The sequence below is a fragment of the Cibotium barometz genome, chromosome 60 (genome assembly GCF_041138505.1).
Source record: "Cibotium barometz isolate CiBa-2024 chromosome 60, ASM4113850v1, whole genome shotgun sequence".
Lineage (NCBI taxonomy): Eukaryota > Viridiplantae > Streptophyta > Polypodiopsida > Cyatheales > Cibotiaceae > Cibotium > Cibotium barometz.
The window spans coordinates 34,856,826-34,871,852 of record NC_141105.1 but is presented as its reverse complement, the minus strand read 5'-3'; the positions used below and the strand labels follow the sequence as shown (position 1 = coordinate 34,871,852).

At 40.6% G+C, this 15,027-nt stretch overlaps 1 protein-coding gene across 1 annotated transcript; it reads left to right on the top strand.

Annotated features, from left to right (window-relative positions):
- Positions 1-1,485: 1,485 nt before the first annotated feature.
- On the top strand, positions 1,486-2,784 carry LOC147605281 (uncharacterized). The gene has a single exon (XM_086794306.1). The coding sequence runs from the start codon at positions 1,486-1,488 to the stop codon at positions 2,530-2,532; it is 1,047 nt and encodes a 348-aa protein (XP_086650432.1). The 3' UTR covers positions 2,533-2,784.
- Positions 2,785-15,027: the final 12,243 nt, after the last annotated feature.

The following is a 15,027-nucleotide window of genomic DNA, read 5'->3' as shown; positions in this document are numbered from 1 at the left end:
TGTTTTCAAAAGAGATTCACCTATTATTTTATTGTAGGACCACCTGTCCTCAAAATTCTCAAATCTAAAATAATATTCTACTTCAACAATCATTATCACACATGACCCTACTCCAAATAGACTCAGCTCTCTAAGACTATAATTCTTAGAGAAGTTTTTAATACATACATGAGTATAATGTATACATACCATTTCCTAGATGAATAAGTGAGCATAAATTATTCAATCCATCTCATACAAAGATAAAGGGTAATAACATATACAGTCACAGAGATAGATAGATACAGAGAGAGAGAGAGAGAGAGAGAGAGAGAGAGAGAGAGAGAGAGAGAGAGAGAGGAAATAGAAGTTGAGATACAATAAAAAAGTGCGAGAGATCAAAATAATAAAGAAGTATGGAATTTAAGAAAATGAAAAATTCATACATATAGCCAAAAGAGAGAGCCGATTCTGCAAGTCGCAATACTGTGAGAGAGAGAGAGAGAGAGAGAGAGAGAGAGAGAGAGAGAGAAAGAGAGACGCATCAAAGAGAGCCAGGAAACAAACCAGAAGAGATAACGCCAGGAAACAAACCACGCTACCTTGGAGAGAGAGAAATCTGTAGCGCACACTGGGGAGGGAGGGTGGTGGCAATGAGCTGAAGAGTCCGCGTCCATGTCTGCAGTCTAGAGCAAGGGCGGCGCAGGGCAGCGGCAACAGACCTGAAGAGTCCATGTCCACCATAAACCTCGCCTGGAGGGAGGCGGGTAGGAACCTATGCACTCCACACCTCAACGTCAGAGACACCCATGCCATAAGGAGGGAGGTGGCGGTTGCATGGGGTCTGACACGCCCAGCCATAAACCTCGACTGGAGGGAGGTGGCGGTTGCATGGGGTCAAACACGACACGCGTGAGGTGGTTGGATGGGGTCAACTCCAAAAAAACGCGACACGTGGCATTAAGAGACCCGCCTGGAGGGAGGCGGGTAGGAACCTGTGCACTCCACCTCAACGTCAGAGATGCCCAGGCCATAAGGAGGGAGGCGGCGGTTGCATGGGGTCAGACACGACACGCGTGAGGTGGTTGGATGGGGTCAACTCCAAAAAAACGTGACACGTGGCCGTAAGAACGAAGCCACTTTATATATATACACAGAAGGGAGAAAGGAAATCAAGTGTGGGAAAGAGATCCCATAAGGATGTAGACAAGGAGTTTCTATCAAAGAGCATCTTATTCTTAACCATAGATAAAACTAGAGGTAAATTAAAGTCATTGAACAAAGGTAACCTCATGCATGATAGGTGCTTCATGGGCCAAAGTTTCAATCCTACATGCTTCATGGGCCAAAATAATGGGATCTTTGATGCTAGATGCTTCATTGGCCAAGACCTCTCGGAACATATATAGGATAGAGAATATACTTTTAACAATGGGTAGGAAACTTGAAAGTCCTATTTTATAATATTTAGAGATCCTCCACCACGTCGAAGGCGAAGCACACAAAATGCAAGATCCTTGGCGTTCATTTTATGATAAGGTTGTTAAAAAATCCTTACGGCTAGCAAATGATTTCTTGTGTAAGAGATGCTTAGCTTCAAAGGAGAAGAAGCGGATACCCACATCTTTAATTGATGAGGGTGGAGAGCGGTGGGCAGCAATCCATTTTTCCGCTTGGGTGATGCAGCTTTCCATGTTGGATAGCTTAGACAACGAAGAGGTTTCCTCCTCCTCCTCCTCCTCCTCCTCCTCCTGTTGTAGTGGTGGAAGCTCCTCCGCTGTGGAGGAGGAGGAGGAGGAGGAGGAGGCTCACAATGCGATTGTTGGCCAGCAAAGGTACCAGCAGGCAGAGGTAACGGCAATGGAAGTGGGGGCGGAGGCCTCCCAACAAGGGAGGAGTTCAAGTGGAAGCGATGGCGGGAATTTGGGGGATGGGGGGGGTTTTGATTGCCACATCTGCCTAGAGGTGGCGCAGGAGCCGGTGGTGACCGTTTGCGGCCACCTCTTCTGCTGGCCTTGTCTCTACCGCTGGCTGCAAGTGCACTCTGTCCCCAAGGAGTGCCCCGTCTGCAAAGCCAGCCTTGGTGGAGAGGACCACAAAATAGTACCCCTTTACGGTAGAGGAAAAGTTGGTTCCCGCCGTGACCCTCCCACACCCCTCCCACAACGCCCACCTGGCCTTCGAACGCCCACCTCCCCTCCTCCTCCACTCAACAATCCTACCTCCCCAACCCCATTAGCATTTGAATATTGGGATGCCTGGCCACATGTTGGTGGCCCCCCTTTCCACTTCCCTTACCACCACAACCTCCATTTCCCCCACCCTCACCCCCTCTTTGATGCACCATTCAACATCATGGATAATGATATCTTTGCTCCATCCTCCTCCTCCTCCCCCTCCTCCTCGTCTGGCTATGGCGGTGCCTCAACAGAAGGGTTCATGAGCCGCCACCACCAACCACCCACCACCACTAATGAACAACGAGACATCCTCCTCTACAGGCTCTACATCGCCCTTGTTAGTGTGATCATTGTATTGATTCTTTTCTTCTAAATAGCCCCTCTTGTCATCAAATATAAAGAACGTGAAAAAGTTAAACCGAAACTATTTACCCAACTCTATCACTCTTCAAGTCCTTAAGAAAAATTGAGGAAGCAATATGTGTGTGTGTGTGTGTGTTCTATTTCAAAATCTTCTTAAGCTTACATTGCATCAACATGATTCGTATTGTGACCCTACCCTTCACAAGCAGACTTGGAAAGTTCTAATCCTCCATAGAGATCTCTATCATATCCATGGAAAGGAGGTGGGTTTTCAATGTGGATGTGTACTTGCTAAATGAATATATGCTTATTTGTCAATGTATTCAAAGTGTCCTATAATTGAGCCATAAAAGTGGCTTCTCCCATACAAATGGTTTAAGAATGAATTACACATTTTAAATAAACTTAGAGAGGTACATAAACTCTAAAAACCTTGAGTTTACTTGAGTGTGTTTGGTTAGAATATATGACACATGGTAAGAATTTAAAAAAACATAAAAGTGTCCTATAATTGAGCCATAAAAGTGGCTTCTCCCATACAAATAGTTTAAGAATGAATTACACATTTTAAATAAACTTAGAGGTACGTGAACTCAAAAAACCTTGAGTTTACTTGAGTGTGTTTGGTTAGAATATATGACACATGGTAAGAATTTAAAAAAACATAAAAGTGTTCTATAATTGATCCATGAAAGTGGCTTCGCCCATACAAATGGTTTAAGAATGAATTACACATTTCAAATAAACTTAAGAGGTACATAAACTCAAAAAACCTTGAGTTTACTTGAGTGTTGTAAAACTGATTAGCATATATGACACATGGTAAGAATTTTAAAAAAAACACATAACCCAATTGATTTGTGATTTTTAGAAATACCAAAAGTGGCTTAAAAATGTTGTAATAGTCCTTGCTTTTTAATGAGATGGATAAAGCATGCATTCAATTAATGGACCAACAATGTCTATACATATGGATGCAATTTTGATATTGTATTCATAGGGTGGTAAAAAGTTAAGATATTTGTAAAGAAAACTAAAAAATAAAAGATTTTTATGATTTCCATGCATGCTTTGTCACATGTACCCTCCTGCACTTTGGATTTAGTTTTGGGTTATTCATATGCAATGTGCCCTATTGTGCAAACCCTAGTGTAAGGACATGTAAGGTTAATCACTGTTGGATAGTCTCCTAAAACATGACCAAGTTTCGACAGTAATTACATCTCTTCTTCTTCTCAGCTGGCTCCTCTTTGGGCTTAGTGTTATATCTGACTAGGTTGGTGCTTTGCCCTTAGGCTTAGCACAAGGTGGAGCCCTAGATTTTCCTTTGCCACAATGGGAGGCATCAAATGCCTGATCAAAAGTAAGCATATTGTTCTGATTGGAATGAGATTGCTCAGGCATTTGATCAGGCATCAAATGCCTGATCAAAAGTAAGCATATTGTTCTGATTGGAACGAGATTGCTCAGGCACTCGGGGGGGGTCACTCACAAAAAAATGTGAATATTACGTGCGTTCAACAGAAGCATGATTTTAATTTATGAAACTTACAGAAATATATTTAAATAAGGGTATGATTTAAAATTTTTTCAAAAAAATTTACAGATTCATAAAGAAAAGGGGATATTATATAGATTAAAAAATTCACAAATAAGGGATTTAAAATATAGGCCTTGAACGCGCGCGATAGGGATATTTTACATATAGTGACCCCCCGAGCTCAGGCATTTGATCAGGCATCAAATGCCTGATCAAAAGTAAGCATATTGTTCTGATTGGAATGAGATTGCTCTTTCTGAAGTAGGGGAGCCACCAACTCAAAAGTATACAATGTTGAATTAACCTTTATCAGGAGGCGGAGTGTGGTAGAAAATCCTTGATATGATTCAGGCAGGCTATTGAGGAAAGACGAGACAAGAGAACTATCTAGAATAACCTCATCAATATTGTTCCCACAGATCCTTGACACGGGTTAAAAATACATCCATAGATTCACCCTCTGTCAGATGCTCCAAGTTAAGCCTTTTTCGAAGATAGGCAACTCGAGCTTTATTGTAGATATGATATAGAGAGGCAAGGACATCCCATGCACTCTTAGCAGAGGAACATGATCGGATGTGAGGAATAACTTGCCATTGGCAAGAGAGAGAAATAAGTGCATGCGCCTGTGCATCTTTGGCATCCCATCTTAGTTGTTTTGGTGTAGGAGGAATAAGTGCACAAGAAATAAGTGCATGTGCCTGTGCATCTTTGGCATCCCATCTAAGTTATTTTGTACACTGTCCCTAGAACCAGAGTCACTAGGTTCTTTGCCACCAGAACGTGACACATCATTTATACCCACATGGGATAGTTAGTTCCATCTAACTTGTCCTCAATAGACAGCATGCCGAACAATTCATTGGTGTTTTTAGACATGTTGCACAACAAAGGAATATACAGTCTGAAGTGTATCTGATACAAGAATTATCTGCAAGGGAGTCAAAGTACTTCAAATGTCTATAAAGGGATGTGCAAATTTACTAGAAGTAGGTTGCTGAATCAACAGGTGTGCGGAGTCGGGGAAGCAGCAAGTCGGAATCACCTGACCAGAAGTTGACGTGAAATTACCTAACTAGAAGCAACTGGCCGAAAGTTGACATGGAATCATCAAGGACAGAAGTAGACGTGGAATCAATAGGTCTGCTGACGGGGAGACAGCAGGCCTGATGATGCTGAAGAGGAATCAACAAAAGACGAAAGCTATCGTAGAATCAACAGGTTTGATGTGCTGATGTGGAATTAATGGGTCCGAAGGTGACATGGCATCAACAGATCTAAAGCTAACATGGAGTCAGCAATTTTGAGGTTGACATGGAGTCAACAGTTTCAAAGCTGACGTGGCTTTAGTAGACAACAGGTCTGATGCTAACGTGGCATCATTAGTGGGAGTTAGTAGATGTGTAAGTTGACTCTACTCGAAGTGAACCCCAGCTAGAAAAGTAAACTTGGCCAATTGTTGAATTCGGGATGCGAAGCGCTAAGACTACTGAAGATAGAAAATCATAGACAAAAAAATAGACTTCTGAATGTAGAGAAAAGTACTGAATGTTGAAAGACAAGAGCTACCCACTGAAAGCGGAGAGCAAAGCACTGAATGATATGCTGAAGATTGAAATCCAAACACTGAATGCAGAAATCAAAGAACTGAGATACAAATAAACTAATATAGATTGACACAGTTAAATGAGATGACAAAGTAGAATTAACTGATGTAAAGTTAAATGCCCAAGAAGAATATTGAAAGCTGACAGTTCAAAGCTGACTAACATAGAGGTCCAATGTCAAAAGAAAGTTGAATGACTGAACAACAGCAAAGAGTAGTATCAGCTAAAAACCTCTGTTAAAAGCTGAGAGAAGAGCTAGTGCGGGGGTAAGCCTTGAATGTATGGCAGTATTAACAAAAATAATGCCAATGTACAACAGGAGGTAAAACCCTACATTTGATTGAAAGTGCGAAGTGCAAGATCTTACCCATAATGTGTAGTAGCGACGCCAATCAGACGAAGATAAGGCAGGAACGTCAGAGCTCTGAGACTTGCACCAAGATAATGTTTGGTGATGAAGAGCTATTGGGGCTGAGAAGTCAAACTCTAAACCTTAGGCACTGTCTTCAAGACTCTGATACCAATGTTGGATGTGAAAGAAGATGCTTTGCATAGACTCATAGTAGAAAAAACACACACACAAGCTCAAAGAGCAATAGAGACAATAGAGATACCTGGAATGTACTCAATCAAATAATAAGCATGTGGAGTACAACGTACTAATAGCCCTTAGAGGGCTGACATGGCTGCTAATACACTAAGGGTGTGTTCTCGCGGGGAAAAAACCCTACGAACACAGGGTAAAAAAGTGCCCGTTAGTCAGATCTGTTCACACTTGAACTTCCTGGAGGAAGAAGGCTAACAATCACGAGCTTGGGTAGATCCACGATGTCTTTTCTGAGTAAGCCCCACACTATATACTTGTTCTCAACCCTGCACTATATTTACTTATTCTTAACCCCACACTAATTACTTGTTCTCCACCCCACACTATTTACTTGGTCTTAAATGGTCATGTGTAAACTTAGCAAACCACCAAGCTTGATCCATGCTCATAGCAAGATAGCTCCTTGCATTGTAGGTGTTAAGCTTAGTGCAGTAATGGATCATATGGTCCCCATTAGTATGTTCGCTTTTTCCTGCAAAAAAAGAAAAGACAAAAGGAGAAGGGAGAAGAGAGGAAGAGGAATGCATACGATCTAAGTGAATGGTATTTCTAAACCCTTAGCATCAACCTACACACTCACATAGGATTTGAGAGAGAGAGAGAGAGAGAGAGAGAGAGAGAGAGAGAGAGAGAGAGAGAGAGAACTATTGCATGAATAGGAAGATTGTTATTACGATATGAGAAAATTGACATGCATATTTCATAAGTCTTTTTCCACTTGGCCACCCAAGAGTAAGTGACTCCATGTGGCACACATTTTCTTATTTAAAGACTTAAATATATTATGGCCTTGTTTATAATCTTCCTCATGATAAAGGATTAATAGACAAGATGTGTTAACATTCTTAAGATGCTTATAAATTGGAAAAATTGGCTTTTTTTCTCAACTGGACTTAAGACCCAAGATCCTCCCATAGTTACCATTTTCGTTGCCGTTATGCACTTTTTTATCTGCCCCATAGGTGATGCCATCAAGGAAGCACCTAGTAGGGTTTTGAACCCATGACACCTCGTGGGGAAAGCCATTGGCCTCATGTTGCCAAAAATGCCATTGGTGTCATAGAAGGAGATGATGAAGGGCTTGTGGGAAAGCCATTGGCCTATTTTCCATGACTATGAATCTCTTCTAAAACCCAGTATTATCTGCCAGCACATCCTTAAAGGTGTAAGATGGGCATGAAAGAATTTGATCCTAGTGTAGAATTCAGTATGGGCAAAAATTGTGTCCTTCATTAAGGTCAAAGATTGGGCTTTCTTTACAAGTCCATTAGCCCTTTAATACTATTTTGAGGATGAGGATAATGAGTTTCACAAGTGGCAAGTAGCTGCTATGGTTGGGTTAGTGGGAACCTTGGTGTAACAGAGGTTATTGACATGACCAATGCATAGTTTGACAAGGGAACCCATGATGGAGTTTTGTCTATATTTTTATTTTTTATTTTTTAATATAATTTTCTAAAATTTCCATCTTTTCTTTTTTAGATTTTTTAATTTATGCATGGTTTGTCTTGATTGATGTATAATCTTGCATGGTTACTTGAAGATTTACATGTCTTTTGTTAAGATTAACATCCTTTTTTGGTCAAATTTTATGTGATTTTATGGTGAATCCCACATATTTTGGTGCATATTTTGTTGAAGAGTCCCATATTATCATCAATCCCACATGATTCATTTTAATCATGGGGCTATCAGGAGATATTTCAAATGTTAGTAGGCCATTGTTTCACTTATGGATAAATTTTTCATACAAAGCTGCATCTCGATCATTGGGGTAAGTGGCATGGGCCCTTCAAAGTAGGAAAGTTCTAGAAGGGTCCCTTTCTCTCCATTTTTAAGAACTTGCACCAGGACCATCTTCACTTGATTAGGTCCCTTTCTCTCCATTTTTAAGAACTCGCACATGAACATCTTCGCTTGATTAGCATAAACATTAGGTCGATTCAGACTTCCCTTGGCATGGCTATGTATTATTCCTACATATTAGGATTCTTTATGACATAGGGCTTTCATGTACTCCCATGTGATATGTTGTGCTGTAGTATCTTGGATCGGTATAATTCTAGCTGGTGCTTGAGATTCTCGGCCTTCCACTTGAGGTACATCCTTCCTTGCATGTATTGGTTCACATTAAAAACTTTGGCTATGTCAAAGTGAGAAGAATGTGAGGGAGAGGGTAAGCTTGTAAACAACACACATACACACACACACATAAGACTAGACAAGTACACACAAGAAAGATGGATGGCTGAATTTTGTTCTCTTCTCTTCTCTTCTCTTCTCTACAACCATAACATGAAGATAAGAGTACATACTATAAAGGAAAGTACTCTCCTACTAAAAAATATAAGGTCGGTTTATAGTGTGAACTTGACTATATGAGCTGGCACTATAAATATGCCATAACTCTAGTGAACAAAAAGGGGCATAGTATATCGCCCATAATCTCACCAACCATGCTAGTGGCATAGTATATCGCCCATAATCTCACCAACCATGCTAGTGGCATAAGTGTGGAGCTATCATCTTAGCGTGTCATCTATATTTGCACTAGGTAAGCTCAATATCTCAACACTCCGCCTTGAGATCAACTCCATACCCTACACTCTAGGTAAGCTCTTGAACCTATAGAGTTTCTTTGTACCTAATACCTTTATGAGATGTCAACTCTGCATAAACCTTCTTCCACACAAAGTGATAATCCACCGCAATGTACTTCTTCATCCTAGCATGATACATTACTAGCCAATTGTATGCTAGTCACGTTACCACAATAAATGACAACACCCCTATCCATGGTCTCACCCATATATGTAACAAGTAGATTCTATAACCAAGCTATCTCATATGCTTCCATAATAGCACCCTTGTACCTAGTCCCATATGCACTCGTCGATAAGAAACCATTGTGTTGCTTCTTGCTTCTCCAACTAACATAGCACTAAAGAAGGTCTAGGCATGGAGGGTTGTGTTCACTCATTTTGTACATATGAAATCCATGCCTTTAGCCTAGGAGGATTTCACATTATGTATAGCCATAAGCCTAATGATATAACAAAAGATAGCCTATAAGCCTAGGAAGATTTCACATTATGTATGGCCATGGGCCCAATGATGTAACAAAATCCAACCACCATAAGCCTTGTATATATGGGTAGAGATAGGCAATGGGCACACCCACTTAAGTTAGGGGGCCGAGCAAAACCCATTTCTATATATATACAACTTTTGATAATGTAAATAGGAGAATTCAATCATTTCTCAAGTGTCAAGCTTTCATCTTCTCTTGAGCTCTTACCTTCTTACTTGCTTGGTTGTAGGATACATGCTTATGTGTGTGATTGGAATGTGTTGAGTGTGCATGCTTGCTAGATTTCACATTATGTATGGCCATGGGCCCAATGATGTAACAAAATCCAACCACCATAAGCCTTGTATATATGGGTAGAGATAGGCAATGGGCACACCCACTTAAGTTAGGGGGCCGAGCAAAACCCACTTCATATATATACAACTTTTGATAATGTAAATAGGAGAATTGAATCATTTCTCAAGTGTAAAGCTTTCATCTTCTCTTGAGCTCTTACCTTCTTACTTGCTTGGTTGTAGGATACAGGCTTATGTGTGTGATTGGAATGTGTTGAGTGTGCATGCTTGCTAGCTTGAGTGAGAGTGTGATTGAGCAAGTGCAGAGAAAAGGGCAATTCAATCCCATCACCTTTTGGAAGGATTACTTAAGAGATTAAGAGTACATGAAGGGCTCAAATAAGAGGGATTGACACACCTTTTTTCCTCTTTTACCTCTCCAATTAGGACTTCCATGATCCAAGAAAAGAGGTCTAACCACTAAAACTATGGTTCTTGAGAGTAAGAAGGTTATTGACATGAATAAGCTATGTGACAACCGTTTTGGTTCACTAGAGTTATGGCATAGTTATAGTGCCAACTCATGTAGTCGGGTTCACACTACAAACCAAACTTGTATGTTTCAGTAGAAGAGTACTTTCCCTTATAGGATGTGTTCTTATCTTTATGTGATAGTTATAGAGAAGAGAAGAGAATAGAAAAAATTTAGCCATTCATCCCTCTTTTGTATGCTTGTCTACTCTTATGTGTGTGTGTGTGTTTGCTATAACCTCACTACACATGAGTTACAAGCGAGCAGAGATGCTATGTTTGATGAGATGTGTAGTTTGTGGATTGTGTGGCTACATCAAATGGGCATCAAATGGAGAGCAACAATCACATGTGCTCAGTGGACTAGGAGAGTCCTCTAGCAATGGGTCTATTGTTAAACCTTGGTTAGGGAGGTTGAGGCAAAATACCAAGAATTTCGACACATCATTTAATGGTACTACTAGTGCTAAAATTCAACAAATTCACATGTATCACGTGAGGGAAAAGAGAAGGTGGATCAACCTTCATAACGCCTAATGTTTTAGTAGTGCAGGTCATTCCTTTATTGATGGGAATAGTGACTCAAAATAGAGTCTTCAAATGAGGAGTTTGGGATCTTGGCCATTGTTACACCTAGTATACAAGGAGTCAAAGACTCAAAGACTCAAAGCAGTGTTGGGATCTCGGCCTTGTTACACCTAGTGTACAAAGAGTTAAATCGAACCAAAGCAATGTTGAGACACTTAGCAGTGATCAAGATCTATGCAGGTCTATGAGGGTCAAAAAGGTTGAGATACCATCATTATGCACATATGGTCAAAGAAATACAAGAGATGGAGTCCTAATGTTTTGAGGAGGCACTTGGACATAAGAATTGGGAAGATGCCATGCATAAAGAAATAGCTACATTGGATGCAAATTAGACATAGGATTTGGTGCCTTTGCTTAAGGAGAAGAAGGAAGTTAAATACAAGTGGGTCTACAAAGTAAAGCGAAATTTGGATGAGAGGTCTCTACAAAGCAATGATTGGTAGCCACAATGGATATGCACAGACCTATGGGAGTAACTAGAGGAGACTTTCAGCTCGGTCGCTCCAGGATGGCAACTATGAGAGCAATCATTGCTATGGCTACAGCTAAGGGATTCTCTTCACATTCATAAGGAATTCTTTTTTACATGGTTATTTAGTGGAGGAGGTCTACATGGTGCATCCATCTGGATTTGAGGACCTTACACACCCAAATTTTGTTTGCAAAAGTTGCATAAATTCTTGAATGTCATGAAGCAAGAAACCGTGAGAGCAATCATTACTATGGCTATAGCTAGGGGATGGTCTTTACATTAAACGGATGTAAAGAATTCTTTTTTACATGGTGATTTATAAGAGGAGGTCTACAGGGTACAGCCGCAAGGATATAAGGAATATGCATACCCATTTTTTGTTTGCGTAGTGTCTCAGACAAGAGATCTACTAGCAGCTTTATATTTTCTTTTGGGAGAGATACCTACAGCAACAGAGTTGGAAGAAGCCATCTTGCACAATATCACACAGTTTGAAGAGTATGTTGGTAGTGAAGCCAACCCAAAGAAAAATCAGAGATAAAATAATAGAAATTGCTACACTTAGAGAAGGAAACCCGTATAATTTGACACCTACAAGAGAGAAGGAAACGCCTATAGTTTGACAAGTACAAGGAATGTACACAACAGGAGTAGTACTCAGCCCCCATGACTATCACACGTAAGGCATTTTCCTTACAAATCTACGACAACAACATAAAAGTAGGGCACAGTCTATGAAGGAAATGTCAATGAAAAAAAATGGAAAAAAAAAAAGAGGAGCAACTTGCAAGTTGTGGAAGTAGTCCTTGCTTGTTTGCTGAAAGTGGCAGCTATGGCAGTGGAAAATATAGAGCAACGAACAAGAGCTGAAAGTCCCGGCTATGGTGATGGGGTAAGCGGCCAAGCACTTGTGTGTAAAGGAGATGGATTTGAATTGCCCCATGTCTGCAGGCAAGCTGTAAAAGCAAACTGAAGTGGGCCCAGTTGGCTGGATGCTAGCACATAGCAAAGAGTATGCTGCTCTGTTTGGCAGAGATGCCAGCTTGCAAATTAGTTACATTGTTTTTTTATAAAAAGAACCTTAATAGATTTAAGGGTGGATTCTCACCAAGAAACAATTTATTCACACACAAAAACTCAAAAGATCAATGTTCAAATATGGGTCCACCCTCGCTACCCGACTTTGGTTAAAAGACTTTGTAATTTTTATTCTCACCCACAATTGATGATGGGCAACCATACCCAAGCCAGCATGCTCAAAACGAGATGTGTATTCACACATTGGTATGAGGGTTACCCTGCCCGAGCTCACCAAGAAGCTCAAAATGGTTTTTGTGATGTGTGCAGAAGCGATGCACGTGTGAGGTGCATGTGCATGGGTTGGTTCCCACCCGAACTTCTATGTTCAAATCGGACTCAGTGGTTCCGCCTATGAGCGAGTTGGCTCAAAATAAACTAGGTGTCTAAGATGGTAGACCCATGCACACATGTTTGGTTGATGAACACTCCAATGTATCATTGAGAGGGAGTGTTGAGAGGTAGCGATTTTGCGGTTGTGCAATGCTACATTGATATGGGTGATGGGTGAGTTGTGGAACACCTCAATTAAGAGGGGGTGTTGAGAGATGTAATCGTGGTGATGTGTGTATGTGGGAAAGCACCCTAGAGGTGCAAGATATTGTGGTAAGATAAGAATGCCACATGTGATATTGTATGGTGTGTGAGTGTTGATCAAAAGAGTGGAAAAGGAGTTGCCACATGGATGATGATATGTAAAGTGTGATAAGGCTAGAAGGCCTATATCATTGTATGGTTCATTTGTGGAATGCAAGAGAACTTGTATTGAGCGTGCAATCTCTCTCTCACTCATGGAGTTTCTTGTGTGATTTAATCCACCTTAATCTTTATGCTTAATATATGTTTATCCACCATAATCAATCCCATATTAGGATTGTCAACAACAATAAGGTGAGCCACTTTTTAGACTAGTTAGTCATATTGTAGATAGTGCCTCTAATGGTGGAAAGAGAATAAATAAATTTATAAAAAAGGAAAAGAAATGGACATCTGGCCATTTTCAAAACAAGGTGGTGTGTTGGAGAAATTATTTCAAAAAGGTGTGGAGAAATGAATGCATGATGATGACACAAACCAAGCGTACCTCCCTAGTCGAATGAGCATGTTTTCACCCTCCTATGGAAGAGGATAAGAATAGGATATGAAGATGAGCAAGGACAGAGCACATAATATCGGGTAAGCTATGCTACAATCTCATTTCCCCCTTCTCCAATATTGATCAAAAGGGTGCTAAAAGTAGTCCATCTTTCTTGTTGTTTGCAATGATACATCTAGCATGTCTGCAAGGTGGCATGCACCATGTGCGGTCTATCCATATTGTTTTGTTGGAGCTCCCAGTGTTTTAACATTGGAGCTCCTATTTTGGTGGCTAGATTGTAATGAGGTAAATCACCTTTCCCTAGGGTGTGTCTTGTTCCAGATCCTCTCCTGATCCTAGATGAAATATTGTTTTGTTGGAGCTCGTAGTGTTTTAATGTTTCTTGTTCTAGAGCCTCTCGCGCTCCTAGATGAAATATTGTTTGTGAAGCTTCTATTCTAGAGCCTCTCCCACTCTTAGATGAAATATTATTACTGGAGCTCACAACCTTCCAATGTTTCTTAGGTTCATCCTTGGGATAATACATCTTGAGGTGCATGTGCTAAACAATGATGGCATAAAGCTTAAGTTTCCCACTGCTCTAATACATGTTCCAATTCTTTGGCGCTATATGTACCAAATACTAATGGTGTAAATCTTGAAGCTTCATAGCTCCCCTAGCTCTTATTCCAAACAACCTTGAAGTCTAAATATTTTCCCTAGCTCTTGTTCTAAGCAAGCTTGAAACCTAAAGCTGCAGTAGTTCCCCTAGCCTCTATTCCAAAACCTAAAGCCTAAAGCTCCAATAATTCCCTTAGCCCTTATTCCAATAATTGCCCTACCCCTTATTTCAAAAAATCCTAAAGTCTTGACTTTTGAGCTAGAAATGAGTTGACATAGCTAAAGGCTATTGATGAGAATATTACTATAGAAGGTTTGCTCCTGTGAGAAGAATGTGGGGGAGAGGATGAGCTTGATCTCCTTGCAAGCAAACACACACACACATAAAAGAGTAGAGAGGGACACAGGAGAGATGGATGGATGTTCTTTCTTCTATATCCTTCTCTTCTCTATAAACATAACATAAGGAGTTAAGAGTACATACTATAAAGGGAAAGTACTCTCCTACTATGACATACAAAGGTTGGTCAATAGTGTGAGCCTGATTGACTACACGAGGCCGGCGATATAAATATGCCGTAACTCTAGTACACTAAAGTGGCTATCCCACAACCTATAAACCAATGGTGCATAGTCTCACCAACCATGATAGTGATGTAAGTGTATAATCTATCACCCAGGTGGGTCATTATGTTCGTAGTAGCACTAGATAAGATTGATATTTCCACACTCCTCCTCAAGCTTAACTCCACACACTACACTCCAAAGCAAGCTTCTACACTCATGAAGATTATCTGTTCCCAATTCCTTCATGAAGTTGTTATCCACCTAATCCTCTATGTTGACATAATACCAAATCCACATCACCTCGCTAGAACCCCCATTATGAAATTGCTAATATGGCTTTAATCTCAATCCATCGACTGCTTTGGGCAATCACATGCTCTCTAGTGAAGTCATGTTGCCCTGCCCTAATGCTCCAATTATCTAACAAGGGCCTGTCCACTTGAGTTCA